Below are 13,573 nucleotides of genomic sequence, written 5' to 3'. Positions count from 1 at the left end.
TGCATCTTCTCTCTTGAAGCCAGAAGTGCCCGAAGGGCTTTAGGGTCCTCCAATGTGTTCTTCCTAATGCATGGTTCTGACCACCTCAAAACACCTGGAGCAATGTTTCTGCCCCCAGACAGACACCTCAGAGCTTTTCCTCTGCTCTAAGTTAGGACTTCCCTTTAAGTCCCCTGAGCTCCTTCCTTCTCCAAACCCTCAAGGTTTACAGCATAATTTTTGTTACACCTGGAAAGCACAGCTCTAATCATGTCACCCCCCTCCTCCATAAACTTCATTGGCTCTCTTTCACTTCCCTATTGCTTCCATTTGGCTTTTAAATCCTTCGCGAGTCCTGGAATGTAAAAACTTTTTCCCTACAATTCACAATGAGAAAAGCTTTCCTTTATCCCTAACTAAAATACAAATGTCCCCAGGGAAAGATCACTGTCTTATCAGTCATTTATACCCTAATGTAAGTGAATTTATCAGATCCTTTTTCTGAACATGATTTTTTTTTTAAGTGGGGCATTTGGGGTTAAGTGACTCGCCTAGAGTCACACAGCTAGGAAGTATTATGTGTCTGAGGCCGGATTTGAACTCAGGTCCTCCTGACTGCAAGGCCAGTGCTCTATCTAGGTGCCACCTAGGTGCCCCTCTGAACATGAATTTTGATAACAAAAGGGCACAAAAAAATTTAGCAGAAATCCAAGCACAAACAAAATGATGTAACAAAAGGGAGATTGAGGCCACCAAATTTTGTCCTGTTTCATAATTTTGCCAGTGTTAGTCTTGACTGCCAATATCATTTATTCACCTTATACCAGGTAGATAGAACACTGGCCCTGAATTCAAAAGATCTGAATTCAAGAGCAACCTCAACCTCTTCCCTGTGTGAACCCAGACAAGTCACTTAACCCTTGTTTGCCTCAGTTTCCTCATCTATAAAATGAGGATAATAATAGCACCTATTCCCAAGGTTGTTAAGGAAGAAGGGGGGGGGGATTTACATGATAATTATATATTTAAAAGGAATAGTAGGTGGCTCAGTGAATAAAGCTCTGGAAGAGTTGAGTTCAAATCCAGCTTCAGACACTTGACACTTACTAGCTGTGTGACCCTGGGCAAGTCGATTAACCCCATTGCCCAGCCAAAAAGCAAAAATAAATAAATAAAAAGAAAAGGAATAGCAAGTTGTACATAATAGATTTGCAGTTTCGTGTACAATAATCTTTTATTATACTGTGTTATGGAAATGCTTCCTTTCCATCAATCAATCAATCAGTAAATGAAAATCAAATGAAACAATATTTGTAAAGCTTTTAGCACTGTGCCTGGCACAACTTAGTAACACTGTATAAATGTTAACCATTATTATTTTAAATCTTCCTCCCTACACTAGCTCTGTGCCCCGGGGCAAGTCTCTCTTTACCTCATTTTTCGCTGCAGTTAAAAAAAATTGGGGATTGTGATAGTACACCCCCTCCTAGTTGTGAGGATCAAGCGAATTAACATATGTAAAACTCTTTTCGAACCTTAAAGCACTCTATAAATGTAAACCATCATTCCACTTTGGGCGGTTATTTCTCTTTTGTGCTCCCCTTGGGCTGCTTGTAAAGAAAAGATCACCAAACTGAAGTTTTCCTGACCAAGTTCTATCTTCTTTACTGGGGCTTTTAAAGGAAGCCTTAGGAAGGTTTGCTGGTCCACTAGTTAGGGTTGGCGATGAGGGGCTGAGTTTTAAATGGGAAGCCCTGGTTTACCACCAGTAAGGTGACCCTGGGAAAATTCTGAAATCTTAGGAGCCTTCATGTCCTTATCGATAAAATGTGGAGCTTGGGGCTAAATGATAGTCCTAACTTTCCTTCTGGCTCTAACTTTCTATGATTTCTCCTGAGTTCACCAGAGTCGCACTGGGCTGGGCTGGGCTGGGCTGAAAGTTACCTTTTCACCATCCATTTAGAAATGACTTGCTAAGAAAATGAGCTGGCCTTAACCAGGTACTGGGGGAATAGTTAACCTGCTTAAGAAAACAGTGTTTCCCGGCAACTATTTGCATACAGTGTTCGAATTACAGAGGAGGCTTGTCTCTGCATCTATTTCATTCCATAAGTAGGTCCCCTGTGCCTCTCTATTTAACATATTTTATTAAGACCAATAATAAAACTGTAACTTGAATGCCAGGCTGAGGAATTGGGGCATTATGCAATACCAAGGGTGGGCCATGGGAGACTTGTTGAGAAGTGAATCGGTGAGATAAAAACTGTGTTATAGGAAAAAGCAGGGGTTAGCAAGAGGGGAAGCCTGGGAGGTTGAAGCTTGGGAGTCTGAAAGAATGATAGCGTCTCCAGTAAAAGTGGCTGTGAGCAGGAACACAGCCTAGAAAGAGCCCTGGGACAAGGCCTGTGGGAGCAGAGAAAGATCCAGAATTTGTTTTTGATCCGTGGACACGAATCTTGTGGCTTATTATGCAAATTGTATTAGTTCTTTTATAGGTGAAAGTATTTCAGAAGATCATTTTACAAACCCTAGTGGAAGAGGGAATATTGTGGCAAAAAGCATGGAATTCAGCAGGCCTGGGTTCTAATCCAGTTTTCTGTCACTATCTGGCTATGTGACTTTAGACAAGGTACTTAATTTTTCTGGACCTCAGTTTCCTCATTTGTAAGTATTCGGAATACCAGATAGTTTTCTTGTCAGCCTTTTTTATTCTCTTTGGGGGCCTTCAAAAGACTTAGAGTCTCCTGAGGTAATATAACCCACACCCAGATGAGTAAACACTGGGCATTTTGAGAAGAGAGAAAGAGCTAACTGAGGCGATCAGGGAAGGCTTTGGAGAGGAATTAGCTAACCTGAGCTGAGCCCTGAAGAAAGAAAATGTTCCCAAGAGGTGAGGAAGGAATGTTTTTTAGGCATAGAGGACACAACAAATGAAATGCCAAGTTCCAGGAGCTTTATCAGACCAGTTTGGCTCCAATGTAGAATATCTTCAATTCAATAAACATTTATTTAGCACCTGCTATGTGCCAGGCACTGTGTTAAACACTGGAAAACATAAATATATAAAGAAGAGTAATACAAAATAAAATTGCAAAGGTAGATGGGAATCAGATTGTAATGGCAGGCTTTCAGAGCATTTGTATGCCAAGGAAAATCCCTAAATAGGGGAATAAGAAACTTGTGTCTCCAAAAATTATTTCTCTAGCTGTGTTGAGGGCAGATTGTAAGGGGAAAGATAGGAAACAGGAAGACCTATCAGGAGTCCACCTGGACTGTGTATGAGTGGAGAGAAGTAGACAGATTTGAGAACTGCTGTGAAGGTTAAAATCTATAAGACTTTTCCACTGATTGGATATGAGGTCTGAGAGAGAAGGGAAAATCAGGAGGGTCTCTGAGGTTTTGAACTTGGGTGTTTGGAAGGAGGGTGAGGTCCTCTGCAGAAACATGGAAGCTCTATGAAGGCAGGGTCTGTGTTTTATCTAAACTTTGTATCCCCTCCAATCCCTAACACCATTCTCTGACCAAGGTGAGTCATTGATAAATGTTTGTTGAATTCTGATGCAGAATTTATAATAGCCATTGCTGTTTCTATTAATGTATACAAGGAAGCCTAAACAAAAACCTAAGATACAATGATAATGGAAGAGGGGATGGACTTGGGGTCAGAGGACCCGGATTTGAATTCTTCCTCTCCCACTTAATACCTGTGTAACCTTTGGCAAATCACTGTGCCTCCCTGGGCCTCAGTTTCCTCATCTGTAAAATGAGAGATTTGGACTAGACAGCCTCCTAGCTTCTTTCCGCGGTAGCTCTAAGCTACGTGGAAGGAGCTCTGTGAAGGAAATTATTACTTTTTATTTTTTAAGTCATTTCCCAGACCCCACTATAATCTGGTCTATAAAATGGATCATTTATGTTCTCACCAAGGCAGTTTTGGTTGTTGAGATATCATGGGAGCTTTCAATGCATGTGTTTTGTCGGGTTTTGGGGGTTTTTTTAAACACTGTTTACTGAATACAAATACAGTGAGCTTCAGGAATTTTAGAAAAACCACTCTGCAGATGCTTGTACTCAGTTGCTAAACAGCTGTGCTGTTTCCCACACCCACCACTTTAATTCTCTCCCTCCTCAGTTGAAGCACTGATTCTCTTCCCCGTTGTTCCCGACGATTCTATACTTTATCATTTCCTCGGCTCTCCCCATCACAGTTCCCAACCTTTCCCACGTCTCCAGCTTCCATGCATTTTTTTCTGAATACTTTCTGGTGTTTGGTTTATTTTGTCTTCTGTTCATGTGTGTTCTTTGACCTTTCTATAAAAAAAGTATTTTACTAAGGGCTTACTCAGGCATGCAGAGACAGAAACAAAACAATCCCTGCCCTCCCGTTGCTTCCGTTCTGCTGAGAGTGGGAGGGTGATAGGACTCCTACTTGTCTGTAGCAGGTATACAAAAAAATGCCAAGTAATCTCTGAAGGGAGAGAGCAGAACAACTTGGGGGAAGGGAGGGAGCTACTTTAAGATTTCACTCACTAGAAAAGGCAACCCCTTCGGACCTTTTTCTGAAAACAGCGTTCTTTGGGGATGTTCCTTTTGTCTTTTTCTTTTCTTCTTTTCATTCCTTCCTTAATTCTGCTCAGTCTCTCACTGCTCCAGTCCGTCCTGCACTCTTAGCAAAGAAACGTGCCTGAAGCTCAGATCTGACCCTGCCGCTCCCCAAGCTCAGGGAATTCTAGTGGTTCCTTGTTACTTCTAGCATGAAATCTAAACTGCTCTTTAGCTTTCAAAGACCTTCATGCCTTTGTCACCAGCTTACCTTTCCAGCCTCCCTGGATGTCACTTCTTCCCTTCGCTCTGGGGTCCAGCCAGACCGGCCTTTACTTTGTTCTTCATGTAGGACACTCCATCTCCTGTTCCTGGACCTTTGCACTAACTGGCTTCTGTGCCTGGAGAGCTCCCAGATCCTTTTCCTTCAAGATGCCCTCAGGCAGCATCTTCTTCCTGAACCCACCAAGTGCTAGTGTACTCCCTCCCAAACTACCCGGTTGTATTTTGTATTCATTTTAAATGTATTCTATATCTACTTCTCTATATTCTGGTCTTCTGCATTAGAATATGAGTTACTGGTGATTAGGAATAACTGCATTCTTTGTATCTAGGTTGCTGCTAGCCTCACACAATTGGTAGCTGAAAGAGCCCTCAATTTGGAGTCATAGAATCATACAATTTCAGAAGAAGATGGGATCTTGAAGGCCAGCAGATCCTACCTGCAGCTGACCACAAATCACTTCTTAAAGGTCCCGGGTACTTGGTCATCCAGCCGTGCCCAAAGAAGTCAAGTAGCCCCATCCTCCCAATGTGGCCTATTCCTGTTTCAGATCACTGGAGTCATTAGGAACATTTTCCTGACCTGAAGACTATATCTGCCCTCGCAGGTTCTACCCAGTGTTCCTAGGTCTGCTCTCAGAAGACCTGAATTAGAACTCAAGTCCTACATTTGCTGGGTGACCTGGAGTCAGTGAAGGCAAGGGTTTTTCCTGATTGCACATGTCTTCTTTGTTAGTATTCTATCCCCCCTCCAATTATTTTATGTTCATTTTCTATATATTACATATTTACTTATCTTTGTTTGATGATTGCTAGATTGAATTGGCCTCTATGATAGCATATGCCCTCCATGGCAGTGGTGTATACAGGTCTCCCTGTTTTATGCCTTAATTGATGTTGATAATTAGAGAGTCAGGAAACAAAATTTACTTCTGTTGTTCAGTATATCAAGGAAATCTTATATGATCTTCACATAAACAAGAGAAATACATTGTGTTGGAAGAGAGCCTTTAAAACTGCCTTCTTCTTCCTTATGACCCAACAAATGACAAGCATAATGGGATGGGATCTTGTAATGTCTAGCACTTTCCTTCAGATCTATCATTATAAAGAGGTGCTATTTATAGTTACAGATTACACTTAGCTATAATTTGGGTTTCATGGGAGTCCCACCTAATGGCATCAGATACTCTCTAAGGCTCTACCAATCCAAGCAGAATTATTTTTCACAGTCAATTTTTTTCTACTTTCTACTACCAAGAAAACTTGAAACCTTTTGGTTTCTTCCAAGGCTCAGGTGGGAAGTGGGAATAACTTTCCTGACTAGGAAAATCGTTGAGGGCCCGGAGAATCAGCATGCTGACAACGGTAATAGTGGAGGCCAGGTTTTCTCTCTGTGTGTGCTTAGAGGGGGGAATGTACAATTCTCAGCCAAAATACAGAGGGCTTTCTAGCACTTGTACTCCCTTCTCTCTCCCCCTTTTTTCTTTTTATTCCAGTTGCTTCTTTAGTAAACTCTATCTTCTTCACTATGGAAAGCTGTTAATTAAAGTGTGTGTGTGTGTGTGTGTGTGTGTGTGTGTGTGTGTGTGTGTGTGAGAGAGAGAGAGAGAGAGAGAGAGAAAGAGAACAACATTTTTACCCAAAAAAGGATTAGAGCCTGAAGCCCATGTACCCACTATCCTAATGGGCAGCTCAAGGACAGCAGCCCTAACTGGCAAGAGGCCAGTGCTCCTTCTGGCCTAAGGAACAATGCTGGAGGGATTCCAAATACATTGAAAGTTTGTTTAAAAAATGCAATCTGTTCTTAACACAAATTGTTGCTACAGTGTTGGTCAAGGCTTTCCTGCAAATACCGCCCACCAATCCAGTAGGGCAGTGTTATCTGTACGCTCTGTGGTGCAGTGTGAATTCAGACAGCCAAAAGTGAGATAATTTGGTTTGAGGAATTAGAAATTGAGTTAGTCTGAGAGAGATCTCTCAGTTTTACCAAACTCGGGGGTGGGGTAAAGCAGGCCTACCCAACCTTTGGCGGGCCGCAAGTTATGCAGGCCTGAATAAAGGTATGTCCGAATACCAATGTTCTCAGCCACTGGAGTTTGATGGCATTCCTCTTTATGAGAAGTCAGCATCCTATAGGAGCAATTCTCGAGGAGATCAGTGGTCAAAGGAGATGAACAAATAATTCGAAAGGGAATTTCAAACTGTTAACAACTAGATCCAGTGCCTGTCCCTTTATAAATGCTTGCTGAGTGGAATATAAAAGATTGCTTGAAGTCACAAATTGTCATGGAAATACAAATTACAGAACTCTGGTTTGGATTCATATCCAGCAAATTGATCGAAGGACCAAAGGCAGGAGAGGTAGCAGGGTTGGGGGAGGGGCAGCAGAAAGACACACACTAGTAGAGTGATGGAGGAGTGGTGAATTGGTCCCATCATGCTGGAAACCAGTCTGGAATTATGCCAAAAAAAAACCTCAAAAGGCCAAACTATTCATAGCCTTTCACCCAGAGAGCCTACTGGTGGGCAGGATCTCGAAGACAGAAGGACTGAATATATACCAAGACAGTCATAGAAGTATTGGGGGTAGGAACAAATGATACATGGTGGTTGTCCATCAGTGAAAGAAGGGCTGAGCACATTGTGGTATGTGAATGTAATGAAATATAGAGGTGGGAAGAATGACTGCTAGGAAGAATTCAGAGAAACATGGGAAGGCTTGTATGAACAGATGAAGGATGAAGGAGGCTAGGAAGGGCAACTGGGTGACCAAGTGGATAGAGTGCTAGTCTTGGGAGTTAGGAAGACCTGAGGACAAATCTGGCCTCAGACTCACACTAGTTGTGTGACCCTGGGCAAGTTACTTAACCTCTGTCTGCCTCAGTTTCCTCATTTGGAAAATGGGGGTAATAATAACATCTACCTAACAGGATTGTTATAAGGATCAAATTAGATACAACATGTAAAGTACTTTGCAAGCCTTAAAACACTAATGTGTGTTTATATGTATATGCATGTTATTTTTATTATTCTTGTTAAGCAGAAGGAATATGGATATAGATATGTAAACTACCATACTAGAAATGAAAAGAACAATTGTATCAAGTCAAAATCTGCTATAATCGTAGTGACTGATCTGCGCCCAGAGATGAAGCTAGGAAATGAATGACTATCCTTTCCTTGGAGAACTTGAGAGTTATGGGTGTGAAATGTTTGATATGGCAGCAGATGCAGCCAACTGGGCAAAGAAAGCTAATCCAGAAATAACCGATGTTACAAATCAGAGGCATTGTTTTTAAAAAGTCATTGCATAAAGCCTTCTCCTCCTGGGTATCTATATTTTGTGACTCCTTGCATTAACCTCCATCAACAAATCAAAACGATGAACTCTTGCACCCAAAGGAGGTCAGACAGCCAGGATGATGAAGGGGCTGAATTTGAAGATTGGTTGAAGGAACTGGCATATTTAGCCTAGAGGAAAACAGGATTTTTTTTGGGGGGATGGGGCATGCTAACTGTTCATTCATGTACTTGAAGGGATGTGTGTGTGTGTGTGTGTGTGTGTGTGTGTGTGTGTGTGTGAAAAAAGGGGTCCAACTTGTATAATTTGACCCCAGAGAGCAAAACTGAAACTAGAATCGAAACTGCAAAAGGCAAATATAAGCTCAAAATTAAGGGAAAACTTGGTAACTCTTAGAGAAGAAAGGGTGGCTTACCCCCAGGAAATAGCACCTTCGGGTAAAAGCTAGAGAATCACTTTACTTGGGTATGTCCGTTCCAGGGGAGATTCTTATCCAGTATCTGTTAAGTACTTTGCAACTTTAAAGCCCCCTGATGATCTGCTATGATGGCTGAGCAATGGCTGGCTTACAGAGGAGCATTGTGCATTTTCAGTGTCAGAGCCATGGATGGTGACAGTTACTCCTACAGTAGGAGCTGGAAAGATGGCCCTGCGTATTTTTGCATAGCTGTATGCAATGTACTGTATAACTTTTAGAAAAATATGTTTCTTCATTTACCGTGAGGAAATTCTGTTACCGCAAGCCTATAATTTACCCACTACTAACTCTTCTCACTTTGGAACTTATCTATTCATATTGAGGCTAATTATAGTTCAGGGTGGCAGCCAAGTATGTGAGCCATCTGAATGAGTGAGTTTGTCTGACAACAGTCCCCCTTTGTGGCCCAAGCTTCTAACCTGAGCATACAAAGAGAGGCCATTGCGTGGCATTCCTGGGAAGATGGAGAACAAGGAAGGAGGTGAAGAATGATTTTCTGACCACGCCGCTTTTTGACGTATTCCTTTAGGAATTGCACAATAAGATTTTTTTAAAAATTTGTCTCAAGTTTCGTTGATGCCTTTTGTTGTCTTACACTGTGGTTTGTTGTTCAGTTATTTTTCAGTCGTGTTCAACTCTCCATGACCCCATTTGGGGTTTTCTTGGCAAAGATACTAGAGTGGTTTGCCATTTCCTTCTCCAATTCATTTTACAGATGGGGAAACTGAGTCAAAGAGGGTGAAGTGACTTGCCCAGGGTCACACCGCTAGTAAGTATCTGAGGTCATATTTGAACTCCTGAAAATGAGCTTTCCTGGCTCAAGGCCTAGCACTCTATCCACTGCAGCGCCGCCTGCTGCCCCATCATTTGGTTATTTCCCACTCAGTATCCCTGACTGCCAGCACCATCAGACCCTCCCTTGGAATAAAGATAAACGGTCAAAACAAGCTAATAGGAAGTCACGCCTGAACATATACTTAGCATGTGGCTCTAACGCTGGCTGCGCCTGGGGGAGTAAATGGACCTCTTGCCTGCTCTCCGGGATCCGCCTTGTTCCTTGGAGGTAATCTCAAGTCAGCCGCCCCTTCCTAGGTTAGAATGTAAACTCCTTGAGGGCAGGGGCTGTCTTGTATTTGGTGTCTGGTACACCATAAGCACTTCATGCTTTATCCATAAGGTTTTTTAGAACAATGAATTTTATAAACAGAATTTCAAAACCTGATAGAACAGAAGAAAGTCTTCACTAGGTTGTACCTTTCATTGCCTGTCTCTGCAGCAGAGAGCAAGCTCCAGGAGAGCACAGGCTTTTTTTTTCCCCCTTCAATCCTCATATCTGCAGCCTTGTCATTGTGAATGCCTGAGGAGTGTGTACTGAATTGAATACAGTTTTTCTTTCATTCCTGCCTGACTCTGTCCTTCAGGGTCTTTAATTGTGTTATGGGGTAAAGTCTAGCTCTTGGTAGAACTTAAGGGTCTGACTCTTAACTAGTTGTATGACTGTGGACAAATGTTTTAGCGCTTGAAGCTTCCACAGCTGTAGAATGGGGATAATCAAACCAGTGACGTCCTGAGACTCCAATGGGATGATGTGTATAAGGTGTTAAGCACTAACAGAAAGTCAGCCGTTATTACTGTTACTATTTTGTCAAAGACTGAGATTCCCTGGTTCCTTTTGCTCAGAGTCTCAAAGAGAAATATAGTGCCCACATCTCCTTTGCTCTCGTGGATTCTTTTGTGATACTACATTTCTGAGAAACCCACTGTTGTGCAGCGTATAGTCAGAAAGGCCCCATTGTGGGAAGTTCCACATGTTTGAACATTTTATGTCTCAAAAGTTTGTGCATGGATTGCTTCTGAGCTTAAACCCCGCCTTCCCAGTGTTATCAGTCGTGGTGTGGATTGTCAGCCAGCCCAGAGCGTTCTACTTCAGCCTTCCTTAGAGTACCAGACTTTGGGGATTCAGTACAATTAGTGTGAGGGCCAGAGGCCCTGGACAGGGCTGTTTTTGTTGTTGTTTGTCCTGCATTCTCGAAGAGGACCATGACATCAGGAAGGTGATGCCATAATGTGCAAGTAAATTGGATTTAAGGGAGGGAGGGCTGTGCAAAGTCACCAGCCACACTTTCTGCTCCGAGTCATCGGGGTCCAGTGGCAACATACAGATCAGGACGACTGGAGATGGCCCAGGCTGCAGTGGGAGACTTTGGCCTTTTCTGGTGCGGGAAGAAGGAAGGGGAATGATAGGTTTCCCTGCTCTTTCTTACAAGGTTTGCTAATCCTAAGCAGTGTTTTGAAGTAGGCAGTGTTTGTGTCTAGCATCCTCTTACCACAAAATCTTCTTGGTTTTCTTTTCCTATCAGTAATGATGTTTAAAGCATTCCCAGTGGTGACTAGTGGTATATTAGCATCTGACTTGTACTGGATAATTAACTTCCTCCGGTCTGCTGTTATCAATTTAAATGTACTTGCCTAATTCATTATCATGATAAAAACAATACGACAAACTCTAGCTTATCCTTAGTTTCTAAGCATGTCTCGTGTTCATTTCTCATTACAGTGCTGGACCCAAAGGAGACAACATTTATGAATGGCGGTCAACTATCTTGGGACCCCCAGGGTCTGTCTATGAAGGAGGGGTTTTCTTTCTTGACATTACCTTCTCACCAGACTACCCATTTAAGCCACCTAAGGTCAGTATGACTCTCTTAAGCAATCATTGTTATCATAAATAAACCACATTAGAAGTGTACACTCCATTGCCCCAAAGAATTTCCCAGGGGTGAAAAAGAAGTAATGACGAGGTCTGTTTCCCCTAATTCATGCCTAATGTCCCTGTTCCTCTTCCTTGCTGTAAATTCTCTGACAATTAGAGTTATCCAGAAGGGGAATGGCTTCACTCCTGCAAGGCTTCATGCAGAAGGTGGATGGTCCCTTGTTGAGGATGTGGCAGAAGGGAAGCTGTAGCAATAGGGTATTGGTGTGATGGCATATGAGGCTGTTGCCAACTCTGGGATTCTGTGACATCTTAAAGAAGAATGAAGACACCCAGGGTGGAAGTGGGAGGTCCATGGGGAACAAGTCTGGGACTAGACTCTAGCACTAGAACTGGTACTGATAGCGCAGTCGTGATCGGCCAGGGATCAGAGGCAGGCACGAGGCCATGGTAAGCATTAGGATGCTAACACTGGAGTTCTGAATTGGTGAGGGACTGGGTTTATTACGTATTTCATTGAGTTCCCTAGGGTGTGAAGATCGTTTGGCTGAAGGGAATGTGTGACACACAGATTGTACAGAGATGTTCAGCAGTCCATTATCAAGGCCTCTGAGATGTGTAATTATTAAATCTGAGTGGCTAACAGATGGTTTTCTGTGTAGGTATCTGAACTCACCAAGTCACGTCATCTCATTGAAAAAACTGACTCAATTAAGCAGCCCTTGATTATCTGGGTACTGATTATATGGTTCGTGGGTTCTTCTAGTTCCATGCTTCCCTTCTTACTATTTTGGGAACGGCATGGAAAGGGCCCTGGCCCCAGAGTCAAAGATCCTGGTTTGAATTCTACCTGTGTGACCTTGGGCCTATCACTTAATCTCCTCAGGCGTCAGTTTCTTCAACCATACAATGAAAGAGTTGGAATAGACGACCTGAGGTCCCTTTCCATGAGGTCTCTGTTGCTGTGAGGCTGGATTGGGAGTCAGAGGTCCAGGGTTTAAATCCTAGCTCTGCCACGAGACAAATTAAAAACCCGAGAGGCAGAATTTCTGGGTAATTAACAATCAGTTTATTAATTAGGCTATCTAATCATCAGTAAATTGATGGTCAGTGGTTTCGGTAAGCAAACACAAAAGACATGGAGAGTCTGAAAGCTTTTAATAATCCTTGAAAGGAAATTCCCTTGACAACTGGAAAATCAATCCTGACTGGTGGACATTTAATGAGGAGGCAGGCTATAAGTCTTTAGCTCCGCCCAGTGAAACTGTGGCTCGATCATGAGTCTTAACAGCCTTCAGCGCTTTTTCACGGAAATCCATCTCCATTCAGACCACTCTAGTTGGCTTTCTCCTTCATTAGCTGGGCACCCCAAACTCAGATGGAGGGGTACAAGGACAGGGCTCATTTCCTTTGGGTAAGGGTTCTCCTAGACTGGATTCTGTTTATATTCTAAACAAAAGGTCTCCTAGTTGGTTGGGGTCCTGCCCAAGATCAAGGAGCATGGTTCCCTGAAGGTTGGGTGATCTCAGTCATGTCCTTCAGAGGAGGCTGACCTTCCACAGGAGCTGGGCCTCCATGAAGAATCAGAGGAGAAAAGCCCAGATACCAAATTAACAATTGGTTATTAATAGTAATAGTAAAATAATAATTTCTCTCAATCACTTCCTGTGTGACTTTGAGTAATCATTCATCCTCTCTGTGCTTGAATTTTCTCGTCTCTAATATTAAATTAAATTAGGGTAGGAACTTGATGGCTGCTAAAATGCCTCCAGCTCTTGGTGTATTTCATCGTTGGCCACTACAGTGCCTCCAGCCCTCAGTCTATTTCATTTGGAATATCTCCCTTATTGAGGGCTCCTTTGGCAAGCCCTAGAAACCATCTGCATTCCCATTGGCCCCATTAAAAAAATGCTTATTTCTGGACAAGTTTTTGACCCAGTTCCTTCTTCAGATTTGATTTATTTTGTGCTGTTGAGGGAAATGAAAGTTTTCTGAGGCAAAGGGTGTGGGAGGGAATAGGAGGAAGAAAAGAATAGCTTGTGATCTCCTTCCACAAGAAATTCTGTTATCAGTTTTTGCCCTGATTCCTTCCTCCTCGCCTGAGTGTCTGTCTCCCTCGTCTTGGTGCAGAGCCTGGGAATGGGATCCCCTTCTTATCCAGCAGCAATAGTGGCAACATCATGATGGCATACAGTGCCCTCAAGCTCAACTTAATCAATTTTTAGGGAAAGCAAACAGTTTTCTCTTTTTTGGTGGTCAAAAAACTTTGCCAGCA

General features: G+C 42.7%; 1 protein-coding gene across 2 annotated transcripts in view; it reads left to right on the top strand.

Moving 5' to 3' along the window:
- UBE2E2 (ubiquitin conjugating enzyme E2 E2) overlaps positions 1–13,573 on the top strand; it is a 417,806-nt gene that overhangs the window by 299,715 nt on the left and 104,518 nt on the right. For both annotated transcript variants that reach the window (XM_020971075.2, XM_020971076.2), the window contains one exon: positions 11,143–11,275. In XM_020971075.2, coding sequence (XP_020826734.1) covers positions 11,143–11,275 — 133 coding nt within the window. The remainder of the gene's footprint in view (positions 1–11,142; positions 11,276–13,573) is intronic.

Source organism: Phascolarctos cinereus, unplaced genomic scaffold, assembly GCF_003287225.1.
Source record: "Phascolarctos cinereus isolate Bilbo 61053 unplaced genomic scaffold, phaCin_HiC Scaffold_1;HRSCAF=81, whole genome shotgun sequence".
Taxonomy (NCBI): domain Eukaryota; kingdom Metazoa; phylum Chordata; class Mammalia; order Diprotodontia; family Phascolarctidae; genus Phascolarctos; species Phascolarctos cinereus.
Note: the sequence above shows the minus strand (reverse complement) of the source record. Positions and strands in the feature narration are given on the sequence as shown.